Consider the following 16,194-nt stretch of genomic DNA (forward strand, 5'->3'; position numbering starts at 1 on the left):
TACTTATATTTACTTTTTCAATCAAGTTCTGACACACAGCTGAAGATTTAGCCTACACTGAGATGACACACTTCAGAAAGAAAAAGTAAGTTCAGAGGTATGTAAAATTTTTAAATGATTTGAAAAATAAACCTAAGGAAAAAAAGTCAAGTGAGAAAGCATTCACCAATGTGTTAAAATATGTAATCCTGAATATTTTCAAAGGCAGAAGTCAGGGACATCAGGTCAGATATAACATGGAAGTGGAAGGTGAGGTTTCAAGAAACACAGCATTAACCAGGCTGGGGAATGTTACTTACTGAAAACCACCAATGTAGGACTGTGGACTACTTTTTTTTAATATTATTTTAAAAGTAGCTCTTAATGAAAGAGCTCGAATTTGCTGAAATAGTTTAAGGCAGCCTAGAGCCACCAACCTTCTTTTCCAAAAAAGACTCCAGGACAGAGGACAATACAGGGCAAAAATTTAAAAAAGTAAAGGACACTAGAAATGATGAGGGAACCAAGCAAATTTCCTGTCTATTTCACAGCATCTTAGGTAAAAAAAAGAAACCTTGGATTTACTAGATCAAAACAGACAGGGCTGAAAAAGACCTTAATGGTAATCTCGTCCATCCCCATTGCCAGAGATGGGTCATACATTCCCCAAGGACACTGCTGTGACCTATTCCTTTAAAAGAAAAAAAAAAAAAGGAGGGGAAAAGCAGCATTTATTTTTAAAGAGAAAATATGTATCTCAAGGGATTCAGTGTACTTTGGGAACATTCTTCAAAGAACATAATGCATTCCCTTTAGACTCTGTGTCACGAAAACAGTGGTCAGTAAGGAAAATTCACTCTTGTAATATTCACTTAATTGCTGAGCTTCATACCCCGAGTTCCTGGTGGACAGGAGCACTTGAAATGATTGACAAGGTCGATACATGTCCCTCCGTTCTGGCAGGGCTGAAACTGGCACTCATCCACTTGATATTCACAGTTGACACCCTGGTATCCAGCCACACACTGCCGGTATAGAAATAAGTGTGAATAATCTTCTAACAGATACATTAGTAGACATCTGAGAAAGGCTAACACAGACAAAAGGAGCCCTCAGTGGGATAGATTAGGACTGCCTTTGTAGCTAAACAACTGCAAGTGATTTCAAGGGCTGCACAGCCAGCAGCTTAAGCACACAACTCGGCCATGTGACACTCCACAGCACTCCGCATGTTTGAATTTGAGTGGCTCGACTGCTGCAAGACAGAGCGATCCAATCCTGATACCCTTTAGCACTGAAATTGTCTCAGTAGTTTTGAGTTAAGGTTTACATAAAACTCATCCTTTCCCTCTGGGCTCGAGCTTCCAAGGTGTTCTACCATTCTGAAAGGCTTGGGAAGGTTGATACACCATAATATCACGGCCTACACTGCTCTCTGCATCAGCTGTAAGAAATAGAAAGCAGTGGAAGGCATTTCCCACCCTGAGAGGCAAGGGATACTTTGCCCATCCAACAGGGAGAATACAATATTCCTTTTAATGCATTTTACATACTTTTTAATATAAACCACACTTCAGGCAAAAAGTCTTTCCAGGTAAGAACTCCATCTCCAATGAGACAAAGAGCTCAAATGCCCATCAACCACAGCTCCTTACAATCATCTCTCTTACTTCACTCTTAGAGCACTGCTTCTGCTACAGTCAAATTAAAGACTTCTTCCAAGTGCAAGTTGCTTCGATCCCCTCTTTGGAAGCTATTCTACCACTTGCAGGTGTTTCTGAATTCTTTTGATTCCTCTGTACTACAATGCCCTACATACTCAGACCTCTTCCTACTAAACCACCATGTATTACCTCGCACTGGTATCCACCCAGGTGATCTCGGCAGGTCGCTCCGTTCTGGCAGGGGCTGGACTCACACTCATCCAGCTGCACCTCACAGTAGCTGCCTGTGTAACCCACCTGGCACTGACAGTGGTGTGTGTTTCCAACATTGAGGCAATGACCAGAGTGCTGGCACAACTGGTCCACTGGGACTCCTGAAACGAAGTTAAACAAAGTGAGCAAACACATAAAACACACTTGTTGCCAGTGCTGGGTAGCTCAGCCAGGAATGAATATGGCTAAACTCAACAAACTGAAAAGTTGAAATTTAAAATTTGGAGAGTTACTCTTTAAATTACAGTGGATCAGAACCAAAACTGCCTTCCAAGTGAAGTCACTGCTCTGTCCTCATTGGATCATTGGCACCAACACTGACATGGACTATTTGTACTGCTGTATTACTTTATCACTGGCTGGTGAACACGGACCTGAAGCACTACTGCTCCTATACAAAGGTTCAGTGTTTGTACCTAGAACGTCTGTAAAAGGTATAGGAGCTTGATACCCTTCTCCTTTGACACTTAATCTATTTATTTGGATTTCCTGGACAAAAAATGGCATGGCACCGTCCATCTGCCCAGGCTACAAGCCATGTTCCTGGACAAAATTCACTTTAACCAGAACTTTCATATGTGTATCATCTAAAGTAGAAAATTGCTACTCTGGGGGGGCATGGTATAACCTTTATAGCTAAATAGTGCACTTGGAAGCAGTATTTTCTGCAAAAATACCTACACAGATCATGAGGTACAAGATGCAGCAAACACAACCTTCCTGAGAGTATTTTACTTTAGAAGAGACTGTGATCGACACCTCGAGGCAAAGCTCTCTGGAATTTCCAGTGCATGCTGTGTCCACAGGTGCAGGGGGGAAGGAGGCACGGATTAACGATGCATGGAGAGGTGTTTCCAATTAAAGCACTGAGGATGCTCACTTACCTCTTTGTGAAGCTGCCACTTGACACGAGACATTGGGCACATCGCAGTAAGCACCAGTCCAGCCAGACGGACAGACACAGCGAGTCTGGGCCAGAGTCTGGACACACGTGCCTTTGTTCTTGCAGGGAGACTTGCTGCACAGATCCATAAGTGACTGCAAAGAAAAAAAAAACAAACATGACATGTGGCACAGGAAGAAACACTACTCGGAGAAAAAGTTCAAGACCCAAAGCAAGGAAGGTCTGTAATGCTGGTTCCAAGTGGCCCTGGAAAGAACGGGTACAGTACTTCCCAAGTCTAAGCCAGGTTCTTCACTAGCAGTCTCACGTCCCTAGGAAAGTGCAAATGCACACAGAAGTAAACCCCAGATGGCAACATTATTTCAAGAGTAAGCTGATCCTCACACCTTCTTATGGAGGTGGATCCTTGGCTGGCTGGGTTTGAGAAAAATCAGTTTTACGTCGGACTAAGCTTCTAGTTCCACATTAGCAGGAAGGTTCCGGCTATCAAGAGTACCAGGTGCCCCTTCTTTTCCCAAACTCTTTCTATCTTCACTGCTTTTTGAGGATGACAGATGTGTCCCACATTCTCATCTTTGCTTTTCCTTTTTATCACTAGTTCACCATACTTGCTTTTGTCCTCACTTGCTCTAGTATGGTCTGCGTTTTCCTGTCTTCCGGGATTCAGCTGAAACCCCACAACAGTTTTATGAACCGAAGATGGGCTAAAGTCTACCGTTTTTCTTGATTCCTTGTATAAATAACAGTTTCCAAATGAAGAGTCTAAAACTCAGTAAATCATCATATGAAAGTGAAGACCCAAAATAACTCTGACGTAATATAAACCAGTCACTAACAATAATTTCCTTTTTAAGCACTTCATCTTCAAATTAATACAGCCATTTGATTCATTTCAAGATGACTTGAGGGAAGGATGAGGTTTTTTAAGTGGGCAGTACTGAATTTTGGCTGTAAAATGCAATTTCAATTGCAGAAAGTTCTTCTTTTCAGATGCAAACTGTCTCCTCACAAAGATTAAAGTAAAAAAATCTGTGCTTTCACAGGCAACCAAAAAGAAACTTGGAATTAAGTTTTATCACATGTAGTTGAGCGTGAAGAAGAAAAAACACTGAGCCTCTGCATTTGTAATGAGTAGCTGACTGTTTTACATGCAAATTCTAAAACTTATGAATCTTTGTCTGATTTTGTGCTGCTTATTTAGCTTTGCTAATTAGGTCAAGCCAGTTTACCACTAAGACAAGAACTACAGTGTAGCTGTAATCTATAAATCTCTCCAACAGAGCTTTGAGTAGTACTTATAAACTCAGAAAGTTCTGATTCCTCGCATAAAATGAGTAATACATGACGATCAAGCTTCTCCGAACATAAAGCAGACTTCCTGAGAATCCACAACTTTTAATTTGGGGACAGGAACATTAATCCTTTTCTCAAGTCAAAACAAAGCGAACATAACAGAAGAGGAACTACTGAACTTCACAGTACTTCAGGATCACTCTCAATGCTAATTCTCCCAATGAGGTTTAAGTGGTGTGCCTGGAATGCATAATTAGGGTAGCAGAGGGGTTGCTTTTTTATATCACTTCATTACTTTGCATTCACTTCCTCCATTAGCAATACCTAGAAGCAGACCTGACAATTTAATGTCTAGCAACATACTTCTGGAAAAGCACCTCCCCCACCGCCACCAAAATGCTTCTTTCCAGAACTCACTGCTTTACAAAGACTTGTTGGCACAGAAGAGAGTTGCAGAATTCTTAAAAAATTGTCGTGCTTTCCATTAATTTAAGAAATTCACCGATTCCTTTTTAAATGGCAGCACTTAAGACTGCTGGTGAAGGAAGCCAATATAGTGTTTACTGTTCCAAAAGTAGAAGCAGTCTCAAATCATTCTTGCTGTTTTGATAAGAACAGAATCTAAAGAAAGAACTCTGATTTGAAAAACAGTATTCTGTTTCCACTGCGATAGGCCAAGTTTAATGTTTTTAATAGGTACTAGTCAGTCATTTACAGTATATGGGGTTTGCAGCTCCCATGCTCAGCTGTGGAAAATAGTAAATTGCCTGAACTTTAGTATGCAAGTAAGGCTAGAGATTTTTATTGAGGTTGTGAACAGGACAATCACATAATTTACTGCCCCCAAACATTTTCTGGCTTCTTATGAAAAAAAAAAATCTACAATCAACCCTGATTAACTACACCTCCCTGTAAAAAATGAACCAGTTAAATCCAAGCCTTCTTAATCAGACTGATACTCTGCTTTTTGTTTTGTGCTTGTTTGGTTGTGGTTTTTTTTTTTAATACACGGTTCTTGTCTTCAATCAGGACAATTTTATGCTTCAAATGAAACACAGCCATTTGCAAAGCTAAAAGCTGCTTTCCATTTAAGAAGAAAACTAATCTAGAAAGTTCCAGTGATACCTGTCCTTGTAAATAACCAAACATTTTGATCCTCCTGGTGAACAGGCACACGTGGTTAACGGGGTTGGAACTAGATGACCTTTAAGGTCCCTTCGAACCCGTTCTACGATTTCCAGTTTTGAACAGGGGCAACCTGTGGGCCAACCACCTCTTACCAGAACTGAGAGAACAGGAGCTCTGCCTTGTTTCACACCTCAGATCTATCCCTCTATCCCACTCCTTCTGTTGGACAGCTCAAACAACAGCGCCCTGTGCAAGACAAGGCAGCAAAACGTCACCCACCTTACAGTTCTTGCCAGTGTAACCCAAGGGACATATACATCTGTACGTGCCCAGGCTGTCCACGCAAGTGCCCTTGTTCAGGCAAGGATGGGAGTCACACTCATTGATTTCTGTGAGGCAGAAGGGTCCTGTAAACCCCACTGGACACTGGCAGGTGAAGGAATTGATTCCATCCACACAAGTGCCTCCGTTGAAACAGGAGCTGCAAGACAGGGGGAAGAACGGTAAGCTGAGACAAAAGGCAATTAGCTCACAGCCATAAACATGAGTGAAATAAGAGAGAAAGGCAGATAACAGGACCTTCTGCCCACTGCTGAGTTTCTGCTGAAGCAGCATAAATCAGATAACAGCAATCCAAGGGGACTCCAGCTCACCGTCTTTAATCTCAGCAGGCAAAGAAAGTAAAGCAGGGTTTTAGTGAGCCATTAGTGATGGATGTAACTTATTTAATGAAATCTTCCCAGCTTCAATGTGACCACAAACAGTACTGAGTGTGGCTTGCTCAACTGATAAATTTTATTACAAATTACAATTGTATTACAAATTATGAGAAACAAAACAATTGGCCTTTTTTAAAAGCTTCAAAGGAGTCAGAGGTACGTTTTCTCAAGGAAAAAGTTTGTACAACATGCAAAACACAAGTATGTTCTTAATTGAAATTATGTGAAAGTATTGGTATTGCTAAATCCCTTCCTCCTCTTCTCATGAGAACCTTAAGTCCTGATTTGTAAAACTACTCATACATGCCCTGGCAGATTTCAGATCAAAGGAATTATCCCCCTCAATCTTCTAATCATAAGAAATTCTGTCAGATTAGGTGTCCTAGGGAGAAGTGACTGGGAAAGTTAGGAGTAGTGATGCCTCATGCAAAGTTGGCTCCATTTTAGTTCCAAAGAAACTCCTGCTCCTCTGAGTATAACCCTAGATCAGACTCAAGATAATCAGTTTGATTAGGTACACAAACCAAATTCATGCTTGTTATCTGCTTTGTGCACTGTCAAAGGGTATTTCCACGAGGGAAGCCACTGACTCACCCCTCCCTGAACTCCCAGTGCAAGAGTGCAAGTTTTAAGTATCTAAATTCTGACTGTGAAGCTCCTCTGTCTTACGGGCTGAATTCTGTTTTACAGGGAACATAAACTGCTGTTTACATTCATGCCAAAGTAAGGAAGACAGAGGAACTGCCAATCACTTTGTGCGTTTCACTGAAACCAGGCACCTCTCTCCAAAAGGAGGTGGCACTCTCTCACAGGACAAGGAAGAACTATTTGAACCAAATTCAAATTAGCCAACCACCGTGGTGCTCTTAAGTGTAGCCCAGTAATTTTGGTTGAGAAGGTGTGACTGGTTTAGCTTGGCAGAGCGTTGAAAATTGCTACATCCTTAATTCATACCTGCAAGACTGGTTTCTGTCCTGACTGATAACAAAAACAAGAACAGGATGAACCTCAAGGAAGAGCCAGGCATTCTGCTAAAACACCCAGCATACTTCACTCGATTAAACAACTGTTGTGCAAATTAAACACACCCTCATCAGTGACACAACCCTGTTCTTAAGAAAAAGATATTAAAATACTTCCTCCCCCACAAACGCAATTTTATAAAAGATAAGAAAGATCTTTTCTAGGTATGGAGAAAATACATGAGAATACCAAGAGCTTTGCATTTAGGCAATTTGTCTCTGGTAACCAGACTAGAACAGACTACTTTTAATTATTTTTTTTAACCATTTCAAGCTTTATTAGAAATGGTTTGCATTTGAGAATCTGAAGTTACTTACATCAATCATAATGAAGCTTAAAATGATGGAATCACAGGGTTAACTTTCAAAGAGCTTTTAAAACTACCACATGAACCATTTATATAAGGACCAGCTGCTGAGCTTTTTAGCTCAGTTCCACAACTCCCCCTTTAGAATGACCTCAGGTTTTTCTCAACACTGCTAAACAACATCCAATTTGTGAGCATTAAAAGATCTCTGATGATTAAATCTTTCCAGTGCAGAATTTGTGGATTTAGTGTTTCTCCTGGTTGCTTCTTCACATCATTTGTTGTCAATAACTCAATTTAGGACTAATTTCTTTTCCCTGTCCTTCTAAGAGTTGGCCATCACTTCCATTTTTGCATTTCTCGACACAGTAGCCATTCATAAGAAATCAACTATTTCCCCTTCCCTGTAAGATAATGGTCTTACAGAAATATAAATCATTTATATTGTAATAAGCTAGCACCTATAACTGTTTCAACTTTGCTAAACATTGTCATATTTGTCCTGTAATGGAACTAAGCTTCTAACTAGAACAACATTAGAAGAAACTGAAGATCAAATCTGATGGGCAACTGCCTTTCGGCTAAACAAGCCTTCCCTGCATGAATCACAACTGTGTCTGTGAACAGTGGCAGGAAAACAGATCCTCATTGTTTAAAAAGTGCTTCTGAGTAGGACTGGCCTCCAGGTGTGAGCCACACAGAGCGTGGCTCCCTGACACTGCAGCACCGTGGAGTCACCTCACCTCTCAGTGCACTCATCGATGTTGTTCTCGCAGTTGGTCCCCTCAAACCCAGGCGGGCACTTGCAGGTGTAGCTGTTGACGTAGTGGGTGCACGTGCCCCCATTCCTGCACGGCTCACTCAGGCACTCATTGGTGTCTGTCTGACATTTATCTCCGTGAAATCCAGGCAGGCAGATGCACGAGAAGGAGTTTATCCCGTCCACGCACGAAGCTCCGTTTTGGCAGGGGTCTAAGACAGAAGCATCACAGTGAGTGTTAGGAGGGGTTAACAGTGAAAGGTCAGACCTAAAGTAGTCGCTTTTAGCGACTGAAAAGTTTTTCTGAGCCACTTTATGGAATATATAACTGCAAAGCGTTATCATTAATGAATTCACAAGAAGGTATGGATCAAGGCCAAGCTTCACGGTCTGAAGGTTTCTCTGCTGCAATTTGTTCAACCAAAGAAACCAGACCCAAAGTCTCCTGGTTTAAAATTCACACTCTTGTTTTTTTGACAGATGCCTACTGATTAAGACAATAAAAACAGCACAGCAACTGTTTCTTCTTCCTTATCAAGTTTTTTTCATGAGAGAACTTAGCACATTGTCTCTTTTCCAGACACTGCTCAACACATGAGAGAACTTGTGTGCTTAATTTTTAGCATGAAAGCAGTCCAGTCAAATCCCAAGTGTAAGTGTACATTAGCATATATATGAGCAATTAGACATTACTGAGCACTTAACATTTTTCCCAGTATCAAAGACTGACCAGGGAAAGCCTGGCAGAAAAGCTCACAAATTCATACACCACCTTGGATTCCCCTCACCTCTGCATTTCTTGACATTTTCTATATTCCTACCATACTCTTGCTACTTGCATGCCACCACTTCTTGGTCCTAAGCCACCCCCTACTACTGTATTCCTTCTACTTCCAGAAGGACCAATCTGCCTGAAAGATTTCTGCCATTCAGTAATTTCTTCCTGCTTTGCTCCTTCCACTTTTGGATTTAAGACCCACATTCCTGAAGCCAGATTCCTTTTCTACTCTGCATTCCACAGACCACAAGCCTAGTATATGAAAGCAGAGAGGGCAACTGGGAGGGGGGAGGAAAAAGAGAGTCAGGAGGGGGGATGAAAAACAGATTACCAAGCCCTATTTTGAATTTATGATTATTTTTAAGTACTACTAAAACATGGAGCTGAAAATGCAAATAGACGCCACCAAAAATCGCAGTTTAACATAAATACAAGATTATTCTGTTCACTGGGAAAAGAAGAAAAGAAACGTGAAAGCTCATTTATTGCCTGAGAAATACGCTCACATGATAAAAATTTGTGTTATGAGACACACCTGCATCCATTTAAAGGTCATTTGACTACTGCAGAGAAAAAGCACATTCAAAGCGAGACCCCCGGCAGCTATAAAATGTTGTGTCTGTGGCAGTCAGCCATGTATGAGCGAAGCCAAAAGCTGTGCATTAATTCTCTGTGCAACACATTTACTGACAGAAGAAGGAGACTCGGGTATCAACTTTTCAATAAGTTCCTGTTTTTGGAGGGTTTGTTTGCTTCATAGATTAAAGACATTTGGCTCAAGGCGTGGAAGGTTTTTGTTATGCTAAACGAAATCAGCTGTGGCAGTAACTTGAAATGCTTCTTCAGCCTCATGGGTGTGCTGCCTAACAGACAAGACGGGGTGAATCTCTGCTCTCAGAACACTCAGGAGCAGAGAGAGATGGCTCAGCTGTTCCAGAGAGAAAGATGAACACACGGAAAACGTTTTTATCTTCAGATACCCACATGAAAACAAACAGGACAGGCAATAACTTTGTTGGCTTCAGTGAGCACAGCTATGGGTCACGGCACCACGATACTTTTTGTACTGTACCTGTTTGCTCAGAAAAAAGGCATCAAAAGCTGAGGCTGAGCCAGATGTCTTAGAAGTTCTTTCAGCAGTGCTGCTTTGGGGGCTCCCACGGTAACTTTTCCTAATAGACTTGTTTGGATCCTTCTCTACAGCAGTCGCAAATTTACATTTCTTTTTCAATGCAAAACACAACTTGCCAAATTCATACCTAAAGTCTTTAAGACCTCAGTTTGGTTTTAAGCTAATCTAGTAAAAAATATTTTTTTCTGGTTTGGGGTGGTGGTTTGGGGGTTTTGTTTGTTTAGTTTGGTTTTTTTTAAAGAGCCAGCCCATCAAAAAATTACAATGTCATGAACTCCCCCTAGTTTTGATAAAGCACTTTTCAAATAGTAACAGATGAACTTTTAAACACGTGACACTTCTCTTTCATTTTATTTGATGATGATGCAGAATATGCCCAGCAAGAAAAAGATGCTAGTATGTATTTGGTTTTTCTTGTAAACAGCAGTGTCAAGGTCATGAAATGAACACTCGTTTTTTTTGCAATTTAACCCATTTCAGTACTCATCAGCCTATGGGGCTACTCTCCTGCAACTGATATCTTCCTGCTGCTTAATTTGTTTTCAAATATGGAACTGCAACAGGACCTGCTCTTTCAAGAGGAGACATTTCAGGAAAGACTGCTGTACCCCAGGTTCCCACCACACCTCAATCAAGCTTCACGTAGAAATACAGGTGAGCCCTGCAGTGGTACTTCATCTTGATGTATTAAAATTTCAGGCAAATATAATTCTTCATTTGACAGTGCTTCTCATTAAAGTATGCAAAACTCTAAGGACCTTTTCAAGTTAAGAATCTGGGAACAACAACTGCTATCAGTTGTATCACTGTAGTCCATTTCTAGCAGCTGAACGCGATGGGTTTTGACTGCCTCAAACATGCAAGCCTTACAAGGCTGAGGTTTGGTTTTTTTTCCTTTTGGCAAGAGATTATAAAAGACCTTTTAGGATCTGTCAAACAGCAGTTTTTAAAACAACAGCAAAATTATTTCCAGGAAAAACTGCAAGACAGAGCAACGTGCTGCTACTCACTTGAAAGGCAGTCATCGACGTTACTGTCACAGTCTCCTCCAGTGAAGCCAGGCCGACACTCACACAGGTAACTGCCTTGAATATTATGGCACAGAGCGTGATTTTTGCAGGGCTTGGAGAGACATTCATCAATATCCACCGTGCATCTCTCCCCTGAAACACGGAGAGCCCCAGAGTAAGACCCCTCATAAGGCAACGATCACGAGGCTCGATGCCAACACTGCTCGGCAACCAAAAGTATACAGCATGTCCCCCATCCACGTTACCTTCCCAGCCAGGGGCACACTGGCAGGTGTAGCCTTCAGAGTCAGGAGATTCTTGGCAAATTCCTGAGTTCTCACAGGGATTAGGGGAACAAGGAGAAACCACTACCTGGCAGTTCACACCTGGAGAGCAGAAGGGGAAAAAACAGAAGAGTATGCCACTAAGAGCTTGGCGCTGCTTGGAAGAATGAACAAAGAGATTGTAACTTGCATGTTTATCCCACACAGCAGTGGACACATTGCCAGCACTGCCACATTTGAAAAATCTCAGCAGAGGGAAAAGGAGAGCAGAGCACTCCTCATGGGCTCAGTGCACACAGCAGACATGGTAACATTAAGTTTAATGCCCCTCCAATTCCCAGTGAATTTATATAATTTTCTTAATTTGCAAAGAAAATTAAGCTAAGCTTCCAACAGGACATTTCTTAATGAGTCCAAACAAGGCTTACATATGATCTTACTAAGTATTTTACTACTGTATCATGTCTATGTGAACTAACTTAACTTCACACAGACACAGCATTTTCTGTCTTGATCCCTATTTCCATGAAGTTTAATAAAAAGCGATCACATTTTCTCTGAATTTTCACCTTTGAATCCTTTCCTGCAGTTACATCTATATCCATTCAACAGATCTTCACAAGTTCCTCCGTTCTGGCATGGGTTTGATTTACATTCATTCCCTTCTGTGGAACAGTAATCTCCTATCCAGCCTGGGTCACAGACACACTTGTACCTTGGAAGGCAAAACAGCAGTAATTTTAGAGCATTCTGAAATAACTCCTCCACCAGTTTCTCCTGCAGACTAGTTTTAGAGAGAAAAGTAGAAGACCCCTAAATTACATTTGGGTTGCTTACCCCAGCTGTACAGTTTTGAAAATACAGAAAATAAACCCTCCCTTAAAACCACACTTCCCTCCATTACAGTTCTCACAAAGCGCTCAGTCAACCAGCAATACGTTTCTGCTTTGATAAGACCATCTCAACATATTCAAACAAAGACAGAAAACAAAAAAAGATTAAAACAAAAAAGTGCAGGGGAACAATAGGTTCCAAAGATAACTAGACTGATTTAATACAACAGCTGGCTGGGAGCAATCTTCTCCATCACGTTTCAAAATCTGAAGTAGAGCACTCTCCACCCATATGACGTAGAACCAAGGACTTGGTGAATCACCCTGGACTCAGGCCATGCAACACACACTGTCCTCTCTCCCTGTCCTGCAAGCAGGACTTCTTTTATCTGGCACACAGTGTAGGGTGAACGTGGGCAAAAAATGTGACAGATGACAGACAAGGTGAACCAAAACATTTGTTTCCCAAACCTACACAGAGGCTGAATCTGCAATAAAGGCAGCTTTCCTGCCAGCTGCCAGGAAAGTGCTGAATCTTCCCCTACCGACCTACCCACAGTGGTAAATTACTTCCTTGCCCAAGTGCTGACAACACTTCCCGGGACACAACACACATTTGGGACACACAGCTACTTCACGTACAGTTGAGAACTTTTACAAACAAAACCTCCCCAAAACTGCTGTCTCCACACGTCCTGTGCTCCCAGACTTAGCATTACCAAGAAGAGGTCTGATTTAGGTCTCCTGAAATCAACATTTGGTCTTCCTGGATGGGAAGATTCAGAAGCAACTACTGCTATCAAAATAGCCAGAGAGAGCTTTTCTTCCTTCTTCCAGGCACACAACAAAAGTAAAGCTGAGCAAAGCTGAGTAAAGAGTAAAGCTGACAAAATCTCAGCCTTGGACAAGCTGTGCTAAGTCAAATATCTCTCTATCTCCTAGTGCAAAAGTTGTCAGATTGTTCCTTAATAAAGTATTTGGTATCAAGAACAGCAGTAGGCAACAAAGAGAGTCTCCATGCTCGGCATTTTGGGGTTTGATAGAATAGATAGCTGCTGCTTTCCAGAGATTTAATTTGAAACATTATTTCAATTGCGTTCACTCATCTGAGTCACCAAACCCTCCCTTCAGATGGTGGCAGTCCACCCTGCCCTACATACCCATGCAAAACCAGCAAAGAATACAAGGCAGGACAGAAAAAATCTATGTTGAAACACCAGACTGCAGCTGGTGACTGAAGGTCTACACCTTACTGCCTTTATGTCATGGACAGCAGATAAATATGGATTCTAATCTAAGAAAAACCAGAAACCTCAAGTCAAGATGAAGCTCTGGGCGAAGCAAGAAATAATCAACAGAGAAGGCAGCAGGTAAGTTTAATGAGTACTTACCCAGTAGCAATATGTGTGCAGTTGCCATGCACACAGGGGTTGCTCAGACATCCATCTGCCTGTGACTGGCAGTGGGGGTGGTGGTAACCCTCGGGGCACACACACCGAAAGCCATTCACTTCGTTTATACACGTTCCACCGTTATGGCAAGGGCTGGACGTGCATTCATCGATGTCCACGTTACAACGTGGGCCTAGGAAAAAAAAAAAACAATCAACCAAATGCTTACTAAGTATTTGCTTTGCACGTCTGCAAGAAGACACCCTGAGACACAGCTCAGGGAAGACAACGCAGCAGGACAGAGCTTGCGTGCCTCCGTGCTTCCACTCAAGCCAAGGGAAGCATTTCTGAAAGATGCAGCACTTCTCTGCGCCTGGAAAACAGCACTTAAGACTCAACAAGTATTTACAAACCATTCAAGAACCTCAACAGAATTCCACCAAAAATCATTGGTTAATATCGATTAGGGAAGCAAAAAAATCACTCAACCGCATCATGCTTGCAACAAACCTCTTGAGCTCCACTTGTCATAGCCCTGCTCTTCTGCTTTGAAGTAACTACCCTTTGAATAACCAATACTGCCAAACTGTCTGCTGTAAATACAGTTCTTGTGGTTTATTGAGCAAAAGGGGCTCTGAAAAACACCATTTCCTGTTTTGCCTGCCTCTGATTACAACTGCAAGATCTTCGAAGCAGTGACCAAAAGGTCTTGTGAAGCTGGAAAGCTAAACAAAGTGAACGCTGTGGTAAGTTGAAAGCATTTTTAACATAAGGAAAGGACAAAGTAACAAGACCCCACACATGCCAGCTCTTTAAAACCCTGGAATATGCCAATTCATCATTTTATTGAATCATTTTAACAGCGTAACAGTAAGAAGCCCAGCAGGGTAACAAATATGGTATGCCAGCAACAAACAAGAGTGAAAGGCATGAGTTCTTCCTGTTCTGGGGACCAGAGAGTACCACCATGCCAAAGCCAAAGGAAGGAAGGAAGGAAGGAAGGAAGGAGCATCAGAAGTCTAGAAAGACACCAAGAGAAAAAGCACAAGACACATGAAACCTTTTAGTGCTATTTCTAATGCATTTCAGATCTATTCTAATTAGAATCATTCAGTAATAAACATGATTAGAAAACTGTTATAAACAGTACCAACTGCCTCACAACAGTTACTTTATAAGCATATTACCCTACATGGCTCAAAACCCGAAGTACTGAGATGTGGTGTAGTAGTCAGAAATAGTCCTGATTTAGTCTTACAGTTTTAAGCACGGATCCAAAAATGCCTAACTGCTTCTTTTTTTCAACCCTGCTTTTACTGTATCAGATAAATCATGTAATTTAAAAAGGAAATAGAACAGACCACACAATGAAAGAGAAGTACTGAAAAAAATCAGGTTATTCATCTGGAGACTTCAGAGTGGAGAGCAGCTCAATAGAACACTGAGTTAATGCTATGATTTCACAGAAAGAGAAATACAGTTGATGGTCAAAGCCCAAGGTAGTGTCTAATCAAACACCTCTCTCTATTGTCCACAATCTCTCTGTCCCTGGAAAGATGCTGTAAATATTAAACCAAAGTCACATGGGTTTATTTGTTATAAAACCAAGAACCGTGAATTGGACGTAATTACCTAACAAGAATGGCATTTCACAGCACAGATTAAGCCATTTTTCTGCTCGGTAGAACTTGCTGTAATGTAAGACGCTGAGATTCAAAGATTAGAAGGACTTACCGAAATACTAACTGAAAACCTTGCAGTCAGTATGCAAAGAACAGCTTCCCTGGCTACTCGGATAACCATCTTCAAAACAATTCAAAGCTACTGGGGAGCTGAATTTACCTGTAAATCCAGGTTTGCAGGCACAGTTGTAGCGATTAATGCCATCAATACAGTCCCCGTGGATGCATGGGTTACTTGCACAGTCATCAAAGTTATTTTCACAGTTTACTCCTAGGGGGAAAAAAAAAAAATGTTCGAGGAATAAGGCAAACAAAGAAGGCAAGGAAACTATTTCCCAGAAAAAGCCAAATTAGGAATCCCAACTGCTTGAAAGTTACACATGCACTGGGGCAACTTAAATAGGTGATGATGCAGAAGCACTGCAACACCAAGGAGCGTCACCTGAGTCACGGGGTACTGACTGACTATGACCCTGAATTTGTACTAAATGTTTAAACAAAGGAATAAACCATTTTGAACACTATGCCTGTTTTTTCTGCATGCTTGAATTTTTGGAGTAAAGAGGAAGTAAATTCCTGAAGGCCAGTTGCAGTACCAGTGAGGGTTAGGCAATCCACACGAACACACCAAAATTCATCAAGGAAAAGTAACGTGAAAATGACACTCTCACACCAAAAGCCTATCTCTGTCTGCAAATCCAGCACACGCCGGAGCACACGTAAGAAACTATTAAATGCTTGATTTCTGTTACAATCCACCCCCTCCCATTTTGTGCATTTACGTACCTGAAGTGCCCAGCAAGCAGTTGCACTGGTAGCCGTTCACCAGATCAATGCAGCGCCCTTGGTGGAGGCAGGGATTGCTGTGGCACTCATCTATCTGCTCGCTGCATATGGCACCCATGTAGCCAGGATTGCACACACACGTGTAGGAATCGATTCCGTCCTGGCATTCCCCGTGGTGGCAAGGATCGGGATCACAGTTGTTGATGTTCTCCTCGCACAGAAGGCCAGTAAAACCTGAGGAAAAACGA

The 16,194-nt window shown here is 41.7% G+C and overlaps 1 protein-coding gene across 1 annotated transcript in view; it reads right to left on the minus strand.

The window, feature by feature from the left end:
• Window positions 1-16,194, minus strand: part of NOTCH2 (notch receptor 2) — an 88,059-nt gene that overhangs the window by 18,601 nt on the left and 53,264 nt on the right. Inside the window, exons 11-21 of the mRNA XM_027896586.1 lie at window positions 15,947-16,180; window positions 15,321-15,431; window positions 13,479-13,671; window positions 11,824-11,969; window positions 11,237-11,356; window positions 10,971-11,123; window positions 8,034-8,262; window positions 5,521-5,722; window positions 2,801-2,954; window positions 1,833-2,017; window positions 872-1,004 (exon numbers count right to left, since the gene is read on the minus strand). Of these exons, the coding sequence (XP_027752387.1) occupies window positions 872-1,004; window positions 1,833-2,017; window positions 2,801-2,954; window positions 5,521-5,722; window positions 8,034-8,262; window positions 10,971-11,123; window positions 11,237-11,356; window positions 11,824-11,969; window positions 13,479-13,671; window positions 15,321-15,431; window positions 15,947-16,180 (1,860 nt within the window). The remainder of the gene's footprint in view (window positions 1-871; window positions 1,005-1,832; window positions 2,018-2,800; window positions 2,955-5,520; window positions 5,723-8,033; window positions 8,263-10,970; window positions 11,124-11,236; window positions 11,357-11,823; window positions 11,970-13,478; window positions 13,672-15,320; window positions 15,432-15,946; window positions 16,181-16,194) is intronic.

This window comes from Empidonax traillii, unplaced genomic scaffold (assembly GCF_003031625.1).
Source record: "Empidonax traillii isolate 1590-97213 ecotype Southwest subspecies unplaced genomic scaffold, ASM303162v1 scaffold502:size815047, whole genome shotgun sequence".
Classification (NCBI taxonomy): domain Eukaryota; kingdom Metazoa; phylum Chordata; class Aves; order Passeriformes; family Tyrannidae; genus Empidonax; species Empidonax traillii.